This window comes from Myotis nattereri, assembly GCF_964212035.1.
Source record: "Myotis nattereri genome assembly, chromosome: 14".
Lineage (NCBI taxonomy): Eukaryota > Metazoa > Chordata > Mammalia > Chiroptera > Vespertilionidae > Myotis > Myotis nattereri.
This window is the reverse complement of record NC_138089.1, coordinates 56032588-56045778: the sequence shown is the minus strand read 5'-3', so window position 1 is coordinate 56045778 and position 13191 is coordinate 56032588. Positions and strand designations below refer to the sequence as shown.

General features: G+C 54.2%; 1 protein-coding gene across 7 annotated transcripts in view; it reads right to left on the bottom strand.

Annotated features, from left to right (window-relative positions):
• TRAK1 (trafficking kinesin protein 1) overlaps nucleotides 1–13191 on the bottom strand; it is a gene marked incomplete at its 5' end in the record, with an annotated part of 88559 nt that overhangs the window by 15060 nt on the left and 60308 nt on the right. For all 7 annotated transcript variants that reach the window (XM_081106077.1, XM_081106076.1, XM_081106074.1 and 4 more), the window contains 7 exons: nucleotides 3907–4223; nucleotides 5471–5707; nucleotides 7450–7526; nucleotides 10098–10235; nucleotides 10747–10821; nucleotides 11648–11778; nucleotides 12771–12849. In XM_081106077.1, coding sequence (XP_080962203.1) covers nucleotides 3907–4223; nucleotides 5471–5707; nucleotides 7450–7526; nucleotides 10098–10235; nucleotides 10747–10821; nucleotides 11648–11778; nucleotides 12771–12849 — 1054 coding nt within the window. The remainder of the gene's footprint in view (nucleotides 1–3906; nucleotides 4224–5470; nucleotides 5708–7449; nucleotides 7527–10097; nucleotides 10236–10746; nucleotides 10822–11647; nucleotides 11779–12770; nucleotides 12850–13191) is intronic.

Below are 13191 nucleotides of genomic sequence, written 5' to 3'. Positions count from 1 at the left end.
CACGTATGGGTCTTAGAAGGATGATGAGAAGCCCCCAGGAGCAGCGTGGCCGTGTCACCTCTACTTCTGGAAGGGGAAAAACGGGCAAGTCGACACTGTGTCGGGAAAGGGGCTCGAGACCTTTGCAATGTTCTGGGGAAGAACTCGGTGAGGCTGGAGGATGGGCTCAGAGTCCATGCACCTTGATCTTCCTGTTCAACGGACTGCCCCCATCTCCCCCCTCTGTAAGGGCTACCGAGGGAAATGAGGCTGCAACGGGTCTGCTTTGGGCATTAAAGAGGCTACGGAAGTGCGGGGGGTTATCTGCATTCCCCGACACCGCACAGCCAAGGAAAGGTAGTGAGATGACAAATGGAAGATTATGCTGCAAGATGATGCGTGGCCTTGGATTTTTACCCCAAGACTCAGGCCTCCCTTACTCATCAAGCAGCTAACTTGTACGAAGTGCCAGGCACTCTCCTTAGAGGTCTACATGTATGAGCTCACTTCATCGTCACGATAACCCTGTTGTCCCCACTTTACAGAGGAGGAAACCGAGCACAGGGAGGTAAAGTAACTTGCCAGAGGCTGCATAGCTGGCCAATGGCCAATCTGGGATTCAAACCCAGGCTGGCTCCAGGGCCCACCCTCTGAACCACACAGACTGCCTCTCGGACTCCCAGAGGCAAGTCCTGGGAGTCAGGTCAACGACACACGGGCACGGCAATTCCAAGAAACTATGGACGACGTGAAGTGAGGGCTGACTGCACTACCAGCTACTTCCCACCACTACCCCCCCTCCCCCCCCGCCCCCCGCCCACCCCATGAGAATGAGGCTGCGGTCAGACAACGGGGCAGGTGGAGAGAGGAACCGTCGTGCTTCTAGTTGGCACCAAGATGCAATTCTATGAAACACGGGCATGGGCAGTACAGAGAACACAGTTATGGTCACCGCCCCTTCCCCCGTTTGCCTTCCTTTCACACCCCACTGTTGAAACTAATAAGTATTCACATCATCGAAGAAGAAAAAAAGCAAATCCATTTATGTCAGAGGAGCACCCGGGGCCTAAAAGTTAGAACTAAACCTGCTGGGTAACATACAGCATAGAAGTGTGCGCTTTCCCCTAATTACATATTATCTTGTTTATTTGGAAATGCTATCTTGGTTATAACTAATCCGAAAGGAAGAGCAAAATCCAGGGAGGGAAATACACTGCCTGATTCACCTTTGTAACACAGATCTCTCCTAGTCTGATTGTTTTGTCTGTCACCTGCTTAACACACGTAAGGTCAGCGGAGGAAACAAGAGTGCCCGCGGGCTTCAACACCGAGCCGGCGATCTTGGCCGACTCCAACAAGCAGACGGCAAGACTGATGAAGCAGGCAGGGAGATGCCGATGGAAGACGCAGATTGGCTATCTGCTGTGATCCCAGCCACCCGTCTCCAGGGGCCTCGCCGCAGGTACAGTTACCGGGGTCGCTGGAGGGGACGGGAATCCTACCAGCTTCTTAGTGGGCCAGTGGAAAGAGGTGATGTAAGAGCACGGACCCAACACGACGCAGGCCCAGGTCTCAACACCAGTAAGGCCACCGTTAGACCTGAGCTGCTCGAACAGGGCTAAGTTTGGGGAGCCTAAGTTTTCATTAGCACCAATTAGGGTGCTGAGCGTAATACAAAGCACATCACGTTTACTCTTCATTACAGTATCGTGTGGGAGACGGGAGCCCTACTTCACAGATAAGGGGAAGGGGGCTCAGAAAGGTGAGGTGGCTTAGCCAAGGTCATGGTTACAGCTGCGTTGAACTCAGGGTCGGGCAGATTCCCATGCCAGCCGTACACCTGAGCAAAGTAAGCTTAGTAACACAAAAAATAATCGTGGAGGGAAGGAAGAAATAAAATATTGGTTGTATTTTAAACAGCAAAAAAAAAGACCAAGAGCTACCAAATGGAGCCAGAGGGACTTCTATCGTGCGGATGTGTTACAGGCCATAGCAATAAGAGATGACTTCTTAATGATAGTGGTTTTAGCGTTCGGGTAAGCAGGGTACTATAGATGAAACTTATCTTGCAAGTCTAAAGGGATTTCCTCTTATTCCATTAACTTATCACAAAAATACTGCTGCCTAAGTCACAAGACTAAAAGAAAAAAAAAAAAGATGCATTGGTCAAAATGCATTTTTTAAAAAATCTCTTCCTGCAATAATGCTTGGAAAATGGATCCAAAAACATATTCTTCGATGAACTTAATGAAACACAAAGTCAAATATAGAAAGCAGACAAGATAGAGATGATAAACGCCAATGATCTTTGAGAGACAAAAGAGAAAAAAAATAAATAAAAGATAGGCAGAAAGCAAAATTGCAGAAATGGAAGATTTTATTGAAAGAAAAACAGACATAATCGTGGATCAGAAAACAATCACCAAGCTTACAACTGAATAAACATGAAAAGAAAAAAAAAAAAGCCGTCCCTTTTTTGAAATCTAAGAAGGACCTCACTTATACAATTAAAAAATAATCATGAAAAGAAGAACATAACCCACCCTCCTTCCTTCGGAGAATATGGAACCCCAGTTGTCTTGGGTCTTTAACAAGCAGAACCTCATCTTATGGCAGGAATTCCCAACAGAGAAGATACTACCCTCAAGGGGCTGAGGATGGGTTCTTGTGGGGTGAAAAGAATCTACTCTTCTTAGGCACAGAGCCCAGATATACATATAGTACATGAACGGTATACCTGTGGTATGACATTTTCAGGGGGAATAGATATCTAAATTCCCTTAAAGGGGGGAATTTTTCTCAAAAGTTGAGAAATACTGCCTCACAGAAATTCTGATTTGGCTTTTCACCAGAAATGTAATTCAGAATTCCAAGACACCTTCTCAAACTCACCGGGGTTCCCAAACTACAGGGGTAAAAAATGAGAAATACAAAGATGTGGCCGGGTAGTGGTGGGGAAAGGGCAGATGTTTTATAAAGCTTAGAGGAAAAAGAGAGAAAAACAGGTGCGTTTTTCCAGGAGTTTAATCACCTGGGGTGTCCCTGGTAGCAAAAAAGGGAATTGCCCCAGGAAAAGGCAGGATCAAGAAGGCACAGAACTCACAGGCCTCCACAGCCACCCCGTCCTGGCCCCCAGACAGCGGTAGTCTGGGGGCCTTGCTCAGAACAGGGCACAGGAAGAAAGCCACCCTATTCGAAGGTCGAAGCGGAACAGGAGCCGACAAACTGCAAAGACAAACTGCAAATCGCTTTCCTGTGGTTACTGAGAAAACTTAGGGCGTGAGCTTTGCACCCCCTCCCTGACAGCAACATTTCTGAGAAGCCAAAGCGTGAATTCTCTACGCTGCTCAGACCTGGCGGGCAGGCCCGTGAGCAGTGCCTCTGGCTCTCAACAGTATCTGTGTTGCTAAGAATCTAAATGCAAAATATCTGTATGGCTAAGGATCTAAATGCAAAATATCTGTATGGCTAAGGATCTAAATGCAAAATATCTGTATGGCTAAGGATCTAAATGCAAAATATCTGTATGGCTAAGGATCTAAATGCAAAATATCTGTATGGCTAAGGATCTAAATGCAAAATATCTGTATGGCTAAGGATCTAAACGCAAAATATCTGTATGGCTAAGGCTCTAAATGCAAACGCGAAGAGAACTAGAGAGCCAACACGGGCCCGTCCTTTTCGCTGGCTTCCCGGCCGAGGCTAGAGGCGGGCGCCTGTGTGTGTTGATCCCAACCCGCACGGGACTGACCGAGCTGGGGGCCTGGGCCAGGGTCCCTCAGAGGAACTCAAACCAGCAGCGCGGGCGGCTGTCCCGGAAGAAGAAGGAGTAGGCGTGACAGACGCTCCCCGCGGGCCGGTGGTGGATCAGGGACCACAGGGAGTCCCCGAGCAGGACACAGAGGGGCCGGGGGCCCCGGGGATCACCTTCCAGGGGCTTGACGATCTGGAGTTTCTCGGGCAGGTAGGAGCGGCTGCTGAAGGACATGCCCGAGAAGCCGGTGAACTCGGAGAAGCGCGAGTGCGTGCCCAGGGACATGATGCTCTCGGTGGGCGTGAGGGAGCCGCTGAGCAGCTCGCCCTTCTCCGCCAGCTCCCGGAGCTTCCTCTCCTGCTCCTCCTCGAAGAACCTCCTCTCCGACAGGTAGTTCTCCCGGCGGAGGGACAGCCGCCTCAGCGCCGTCTCCAGGTCGTGGGAGCCTGGGGTGCCCGGTGTCCCCGGCTTCTTGCTCTGCTCGTTGTTTCTGGAAGGAGGGGGAGACGGGTGAGGGTGGCATGCCCAGCAGGGGGCGCTGCACCACACACAATGAGGCCTTCCTGATGAATGCGCAAGGGTGACTGTGGGTATTCTAAGGAAGCCACAGCAGGCTGTTGAGATGGAGGCAAAAATGGGGAAACGGCCCTGGCCGGTGTGCTCCGTGGTTAGAGCGTCGGCCTGGGAACGGAAGGATCTTGGGTTCGATTCCCAGTCAAGGGCACGTACCTGGATTGCGGGTTCATTCTCCAGCCCCTACCGGGCACGTGCAGGAGGCAACCGATCAGTGTCTCTCTCTCACACAGATGTTTCTCTCTCTCCCCGCTCTCCCTCCTTTCTACTCTCTGGCAACGGAAAAAAGATTCTCTGGTGAGGATTAACCCAAAAGAAGAGAAACAATGTTTAACCTGAAGAACTAATTCCCTCTACTGGTTTTTTGGGGTTGGGGGGGTGGGAGTGGGGGTAAGAGGGAACAGAGGAAGAAGGCACTGAGGCAGAATGAAAACTTGCATACACGACGTAAAATCCAGGCCTCTCAACACCTCCCGGGGAAGAAGCCTTCTTCAGCTGCGGCTCCTAGTTAGAGGAAGGGCCGCAGGCTCAAGGGACTCCCCTCTTTCTTCTTAAATTTAAGGAGCTGAAAGCTCCAAGCTGTTCTGACCAAGCAGTTTCCCAACGGTCTGACCCAACTGGTCAGAAAAAACGATGTTATGCAGTCACAGGATTCGTGTGCACGCAGTAGACAGTGTGCGGGGGGCGGGGTTCTGCAGGGCTTCAGGCTGGAGAGGGGCGACCCCTGCGGAGGAAGGGCCACCCGGGGACACTCGGTGTGGCGGGCACTTGCGGGGTGCCCCGCACCCCACCTTCCGAAGCAAACAGATTCATGAGATAGAGCCTGGGTGCTCCTCAACCTTCCGAACATCCCAGCCACCAAAAGGGTCTATGCTGTAGCCTTCACCATGAAGATGAACAGACACACATTCACGTATCCCGCCCTTCGGCACTTCACAGAGCGGCAGACTCCCCTCCGCGTCCTGCCACACCCTTCCGACCGGTGACAAGATCGGCGTCAGGGCTAAGCCTGGGCTCCTCGGGTCGGTGAAACGCATCTGAGAACTGAAGGGTCTGTATCTTCCAGGCGATTCCTATCGGTCTCCCCACTCTGAGGACTGACCCTGAGTTCACTCCACACCCATCCGTCTCCCGCACACAAAAGCACCAGCGCCCGCCGCTCACCCCAGGTTGGCCGCCTCTGCCTCCAGGATGATGCTGTTGGTCTTGTTGTCCAGGACGACGTTGCCGACGTCGCTGCCGTAGAAGCTGGACCGGGGGGTGCTGACGCAGCTGGACAGGAGGGAGTTCATGGCCGAGGACTGGTTGGAGCCGGGGATGTTCATGGGGGAGGGCGTCAGGGACCTCTGCTTGACCACCTGGTTGATGTTCCTCACGGTCTCGAAGACTCGCTTCTGGTGACTGGGGAGGATGCACAACACCATCCGTGAGTGAGCAAGTGTAGGAACGACCCTGGCATTAAACCCTCCCGAAAGGATCCACGGGGAAGCCAGGAAGGTAGCCGGCCCACGTGAGCACCCAACAACCTGCCTGCCCTCCTGGGCCTTGCACGTGTTTCTCAGGGTGCTGGCTGGAGTGCAGGAGACTCACCACCCACTGACGTCGGGGCTCTCACTCATGCTTGTGTCCTAACGGGGATGCTAGCAGGAGCGATCCTGCTTTCCGCCCCCCTCCAGCTTGGCCTCCAAATAAAAATACTCAAGTCGTGCTGTCTCCCGGCTAGTTCTCCTTCATGAGCGTCGCCCGAAGGCAAACCCCAGGAGGCAGTGTGTACTGCTCTGCACCTAACAGGGCTCAGCAAGGATCTGTAGAAGGAGCACGTCCTGACCATTCCCCCACAGTCACGTGCTGCTCCATGACAGGGCCACGGTTTGAGAAACGCTTCGTTACGCAGTTTGGTCGCTGTGCGAACGCCGCGGCGGGCACTGACACACGCCTAGGTGGCGGAGCCCAGGGCCCTGAGGCCGCAAACCTGTCCCGCCTGCTGCTGTGCAAAACCACCGGAGATTAAAGCAAACACAAGCGAACAATGCGATCAAGAGACGCGGTGAAACAGGGGTATGTGAGGCTGCTGCCGGCGTCACACGGCACACTAACAGCAAACTTACTTTTTTTAAGTAGAGAGGGTACCCTCTAAAAATGATAAAAAGTATAATAAATCCATAAACCCGTAACCGAGTCCTCTATTGTCATTGTCCAGCATTCAATACTGTGCACAACTGTATGTGACGCTTTTATACGCGTGGCAGCGCCGTCGGTCTGTTTACACCAGCACCGCCACGATCGTGACGCGTTGTGTTGTGACGCTGTGACAGCTTTGGTGTCACGAGGTGGCAGGAGTTTTCAGCTCCTTTTTAACCGTATGGGGACCCCCGTCGTATGTGTGGTCCGTCACGGGCTGAAAGTCATTATTAGGTGGCACGTGACTGTATAAAAAAAGCAAGACTTCGAGTCAGTCAAACTTCTGAGATGATGAACATCAGATCAGTCTGTTTTTAGAAACTATTTCTGAGCAGAGCCACACATTTTGATGCCCATTTGTTTCCTTCTAAGGAGAAAAGGCACGTTTCCATAACGGACGCGTCTTTCTGGGATGGGGCCGAGGCTCTGGATACGAGCCACGCGCAGGACCCATCATCCCTCTTCGGTTCTGCCTCTGGGGTTTCGGTACAGAGAAAACACGGTGAAATCGGACCCACGGGTTCCTCCTCGCACCTCAGCACGAGGTCGCGAGTTAGGGAGAGAGATGGCGGAGGCCCACACCCCTAAACGGATCCAGAAGGGAGTGGACGCCTTGCTCACACCCCTGAAGGTGTATCTCGCATTCTGCTTTTCCTCTTCCTAAAAGATGTTAACATTTTAAAAACAATGGTTTTCACTGAGAGGGAAGATGAAAGTGAGTGGAGGTGTCAAGACGGCACTTGTGTGGAGATGTTAAATACATCTCTCCGGTCCCAACCTCCTGGAAGATCATAATCTATCTTTAACAGCTGGGGGGGATGTCAGCTGTGTCCTCTCATTTCCCTTAGTCTGTGGAGGGACCACAGTGATCACTGTTGGTGCCTGAGGCCCAAACATGGCTCGTTTTGACCACCACCGGGCGCCAGGTGGTCCCTTAGGGAAGCTCAGAGGTAAGGCCTTACGCGATGTCTGGTGACTCGGGCTCTTCCAACTGCAGCTCCTTCCGCATCGTCCCCTCGATCTCGGCTGCCAGGGAGTCCTGGGGAAAGCCAGAAGACACCCGTGTGAGCTGCAACTCCAACGCTCTATCTCTAAAAGAGGCTCGTGCTCGGGCTGGCCACAGAAGGGTAAACTGAGGCCTCAGAGACCACAAACGTCCCACAATGCAAGGCAGAGAGCATTTGCCATGGTCAGAGGCCCCGGCTGAGCCATCCCCAGGCAGGTTCTGAACACGGCAGGCACCGAACGGCACCGAGTGTACGAAAGCCCCTTTGCTTCCATGCGGCTGAGGGTCTGAAAGCAAATCCTACGCTCCCTTGGCCAAACCACGGAACCCCAACTGTGGCCACAGGAGAGGCGGGGAACTTAGGGAGGGAGAGAGGCCTGTTTTGAATGACACTGACGGGCAAGTTCCCATGGGCCGCCCCGCTTCTGAGCAGCCCCGCTTCTGAGCAGCCAGGTGAGGTCATGCCCACAGGGGCTGCACTAAGCTACTGTCCTCCCCGTCTGGGGGCTGCTAACTGCTCAGCTCACACAGGTTCTGAGCCGCCCACCACTTCTCACTGTGTGAGGTAGAGCCCTACGGACAATCCCACACACGGATATAGGGAGACGCCCACAGAACCAGGTGCAGGCAGAAAAGCACCTGCGAAGGCCTCCGAGGAGGTCAATGTAAGGGCTAAAACTGCGCTGACCACCAGCATCCCCGCGATGCCAGGAATGCTCCCTTTCTGTCCAGCGAGGGGCCACCAGCCACCCGGGGCTGCTGAGCCCTGGAAATGGGGCCCCTGTGCCTGAGGAACTGAATTCTTGATTGCATTTAACTCCAATGGATTGACGTTAGTTTGATTTAAGTACCTTTAATGCATCATGCACTTTAAAGATAGACATCTTCAAACACAGAGCTGTGCCATCAGCTACAGAAAGGGACAAACAAAAGCTTCATCTCAGCGAACAGGAACGCTGAGGCTCTCTGCAGAGGAAACCCGGCCGCAGATTTCCAACCCCACTTTCCTCAGGCAATGGTTTCGATCTGAAAAAACACAGGTCTGTCCTGGAGGGTGGGGAATGCAATGGAGACGGTCCTAGGGCCTGGAGACCACTGCGCCCCAGTGAGAAGCCAGGAAGGAGGGAAACCGAGGCGGGAAGTGTGTAAAGCTACACAGGCGAGTCTGGGAGCCGGTGTGGTCAGCTCTAGTCGAGGAACTGGGGGACAGAACGCTCTTCATGGGGATCCCTGGAATCCTGGATCGCCGGCCTGCTCCTTGGGGAGCTGACTAGGTTGTGTGCCTTTTCGGTCGCAGTAGATTTCAATCAGGTCGCGAGAAGAAGAGAGAGAGCTCAAGCCTGACTTGGATGTATGAGAGCAACAAGGAAAAAGAGGTCATGATCTCGGACAGGGGTGGGGAACGTCTGGCCCGCGGGCCGTAGAAGGCCCTCGAAATCATTTGGTCTGGCCCTGCCCAGGTAACTGCAAGCAGGACTTTAAATTCAATAAATTTAGGAGCTTTTTTTTTTTTTCCATAGCAACGTAAGTTTATATTAAGTGAATGATATTAAGCGAATGAGTTATAAATATCCAAGTGGCCCTTGGCAGGAAAAAGGTTCCCCGCCCCTGATTTAGGAAGAGTGGGCCAGACAACAAGGGCTGGGTGAAGGGAAAGAGCCCCAAGGAAAATTCAGAAAGGACTGAGTTCCACAAACATTTCCACGGCCGTCCACTCCCACCACGTCCAGGGGAGCTTCTCTCAAACGTTCTCTCCTCGGAACCCGGTATTTCATCAAACCATGGAAACGGAGCCCGGATACAAACGTTCTGGGCCGCTGTTCTCCAGTCTGTCCGCCCACCACCCGAATCTATTAAGCACCTGCAGCTCTAGGTGCAGGGTGGTAGAGAGAGGGGCGGAGGGAACGGCAAAGAGACAAGGTGCTCGCCTCCCAGGGCCGCGGCGGAGAGGGGACAGAGTGAGGGAGCTCACCACGTGTCACAGGGACGCGACCAGCCAGGGCAACGGCCCAAGCACCAGAGGGAGAGCTGACCTCCTGCCAAGCCCCTTCTCAGCCCTGCTCCCTACAGCCCAACAGCGAACAAGTCAGGCCAGGGCTGAACAATGAGACGGCGGGGAAATATGGACAACATAACCCCCCCTTCCCCCCCGGAACAGAGAGGAAGATCTTTTTAGATCACAGATACTGATGCCACCGGCACAACGATTAACCGGCCGACAGAGAGCCAGCAGCACCACGCGGGCCACTCGGGAATTCTGGGATGCACTGGCGCAGCCGAAGTAGCCCATACCCTCATCAGATCGGAAAAAATCATGGATAAGTAACACCTTCCCAACACCCGAGGTTCCTACTCCATCTAGTTCCTACTAAAATCTCTCTCGTCAAAGCAGGCGGAGAAAAGGTGAGCGTGAGAGGGATGGAAAGTGAAGAACCCGTCTGTCTCACGTGGCTAAGAGGCTGCCGGCTGGGCTCAGGAGCCCGCAGCTCGAACCCAATCCACGCTGCAAAACGAGAGGCCGCCCCCCCAGGCTCCACCCCAGCCCGCCTCTGGGTGGGCCCGGGGTGTCCCGCGCAGCAGCAGCGGAGGCACGGAGGCACGTACCATGGGGAACAGGCCCAGCGAGTGGTAGCGCCGGGACGTGGTGTTGGGCACCGTCTTGTTCCGGAGGTTCTTGAGCTCCTCCTGCGCCTCGTGGAGCATCTCCATGCACTCGGCGTACTTGTCCTCCAGTTCGCGCAGCTGCGGGGGACCAGGGAGGCAGCTCGTGAGCACCGGGCACCTGCCCGCCCACCCGCACAGCCAGCAAGACATGCACAGCCAGCCAGACACGTGCACTCGGGGAGGCCTCTGAAGCCAAACACCTGAGTCCTCACGGGGAGCACGCTTTCCGGCTCCAAAATCTCCTAAACCTCTAACCAGGGGCAACTAAGATTAGCAACATCCATATCCGAACGGGAGAGCTCATCAAGACACCCCGGTCTCAAGGGTGCCTTTGATTGGGCTCCCTTCACGGGTGTGCTCTGTGCCATCTCTTACTGGACTGTTTAGCGAGCAGGTATAGAGCCCGGCCTCGCAGACGCTCACAACCGGTAAGTGCCTCAGCGGGAATCAGCTTAGGAGTCAAAACAACCTTCCATTCAATATAAAAATGGTTGTTGAGGGGAACACAACCCCAGGCCCGTCAGGGGGAGAGGCTGTTGCCCCCGACCTGGCACCGGGGGCCCCGATGAAATGAGGGGGAGCGGCTTACCTCGGCCGTGAGCTGCCGCTGGGCATCCTTGGCGGCCCCCAGGTGCTGCACGAGCTCTTCATTTTCCACTGCGCACTGAAACGCACAGGCAGTCAGCTGCTCCTGTCCCGCAGGCTGCTCCCGCAGGCGGCTCCGAAACGTCCCACTCCCCCAGCAATCTGCTCCATTAGGACCTGGGCCCTCCCACAGGGACCGTCATCTTACACCGAGGACATGCCGTCTGTGATCACTTTGAAGGCTGTCTTTCCTACATTCATGCTCATTCCCTGTGGCCCACCCCACTCCTGCCTCTCCCCACCCCTCCCCCACAGACAGCTGTTCTCCGGAAGCGCTTCACCCCACGCGTCCAGCAAAGGCCAAACACGGGAAACCAGACTGCCTTCTGGCTGCTTCATCTCCAAGCTAAAGGGGACACCGGCTGCTGCAGAGCACACAGGTGCGGGTGTAACAACTATGAGACTAGATGATTCGACTCCCAAACGCCGTATCTACAGCAGCTGTCCTGGTGGAGCCTATCAATGTGAACATATTCCGAGGAGGAAAGTGGTGATGAGGAGTACGCTACTGAAGCCACTAAGCCAGTGGTTCTCAACCTTCCTCATGTTGTGGTGACCCCCAACCATAAAAGTATTTTCGTTGCTACTTCGTAACTGTAATTTTGCTACTGTAAACAATATGTAATTATATATGTGTTTGCCGATGGTCTTCAGCCACCCCTGTGAAAGGGTCGTTCGACCCCCAAAGGGGTCGCGACCCACAGGGTGAGAACCGATGCGCTAAGCTCTTTCTCCAAAAGGCAGTCACTCCTAAGAGATGAAAGGAAGGGCACTGCCTCCGGGGTCAGCGGCCCCTCTCGACCCCAGAGCGGCCCCCGGTGTCGGGCAGAGGAACGGCGGCTTACCGCTTTGGCCTTCTTCTGCAGGTCCACGATCTGAGACAGCAGGTGCGTGATCTCCTCCTGCTGGCGGGCAGCGTCTTCCGTCTTCTTGGCCAATTCCTCCGAGATGCTGGCGATCTGCACGTTGGCGTCCCCTTTGGCCCAGAAGCAACCAGCGCAAGGCGAAGTCAGAACCCCCCCCCCCCCAGCACACCGAGAGAGAATGGTTGCTTGGTGGCTTGTACAAGGGAAAGCCCCTCTATTCTGAGATGGGGGTGGGGCGGGGGAGGTGGGAGCAAAGAGGGCATATGAAGGGCCTGAGAGTGCCCGTTCTGCTCGATGGTGAAGCAGCGCAGAGCGGCTCCCCCTGGCTCCTTCCGCCATGAGGGGGAGCCTGGCTCCCAGCTGGGGCTCCCAGGCTCACCGTGAGAGCCTAACCCGCTGACCAAAGCTGCCTCCCCATAGGAAATCAGGTGGCTCCTGGAGCCAGCCAGGAGGTGCCACACCCATACCAAGGTGAGTCTGGCCAAAACTCACTCTCCACCCGTGAACAAGTCCCTATATTCCCAGGAACTCCCGTCAACCCTGCTCTGGAAAGGAAATACGTGCCCAACCCAACCCCTCGGGTGTTTTCCACCCACAATCAGAGCCAGAACTCATTTTACTCGGTTTGAACAGAGGGTGTGTTTCATTTACTTAGTATGTTAACAAAACTCAAAATATTCTCCTTACCGCTCTGTCTAATTTTAACTCACAATGGGGAGGGTGAAAAGAACTCTCGCCTCAACTTTCACAAATCAGATGACTAGAAAGCAGTTTTTCCATATCTCCAACATAGGACTCTGAAGCTATACCTAACTGACCAATAAAATAATTCCAGTAGAAAACAAAATTAAAATTAAATACCAGCGAGAAATTAAGACAACGTATGACTGACAACCTAGGTCCCAATTCTCACAAATAGGGTGACTTCTGAGGGTGCCACAGAAGGTCTGGGGGACCTCTAGCTTTAAGGAAAACGCCACTGAGCCCCAGCTGGCAGGGAGACTGGACTTGGTCAGGGGATGTGAACCTGTGTGCTCATAACGCGGGCAGGTGCAGAAAGAAAAAAGAGGGAACAGGAGTGGGACGAGGGCCAGGGACATACTCAGCTCCTTCACGCAGTCGTTGACCAGCTGCTGCTCCTTCTCTTCGTAGGTGATGGTCTCCGTCTTCAGCTGGCAGGCCTGTGTGTGGACAAGGCCCAGGTGAGAGGCCCCGTATTCACACCTGCACGGCTGGGGCAGGCGAGGTTGGGCCCTGGAGCAAGGGCTCACCTGGGTCTGGGAAGTCACCCTTCGGCATTTCCCCACCTGTCACCTGCTGCACCCTCAAAGACAGAAAGTCCATCTGAATCCCCTCCTTAGTGAGTGCATCTCAGATTCTCAAAGCTGGAAAACGTACCACCGAGGGCGCCCCTCAAAGCCATGCGCACAGGAGCTGTACACCCTGCTTCACCATAACTCTACGAGCCATCCCTGGGTCCAGTCTGTCTGTCTATTCATTTGTGTCTGTCCTGGCTCAGAGCC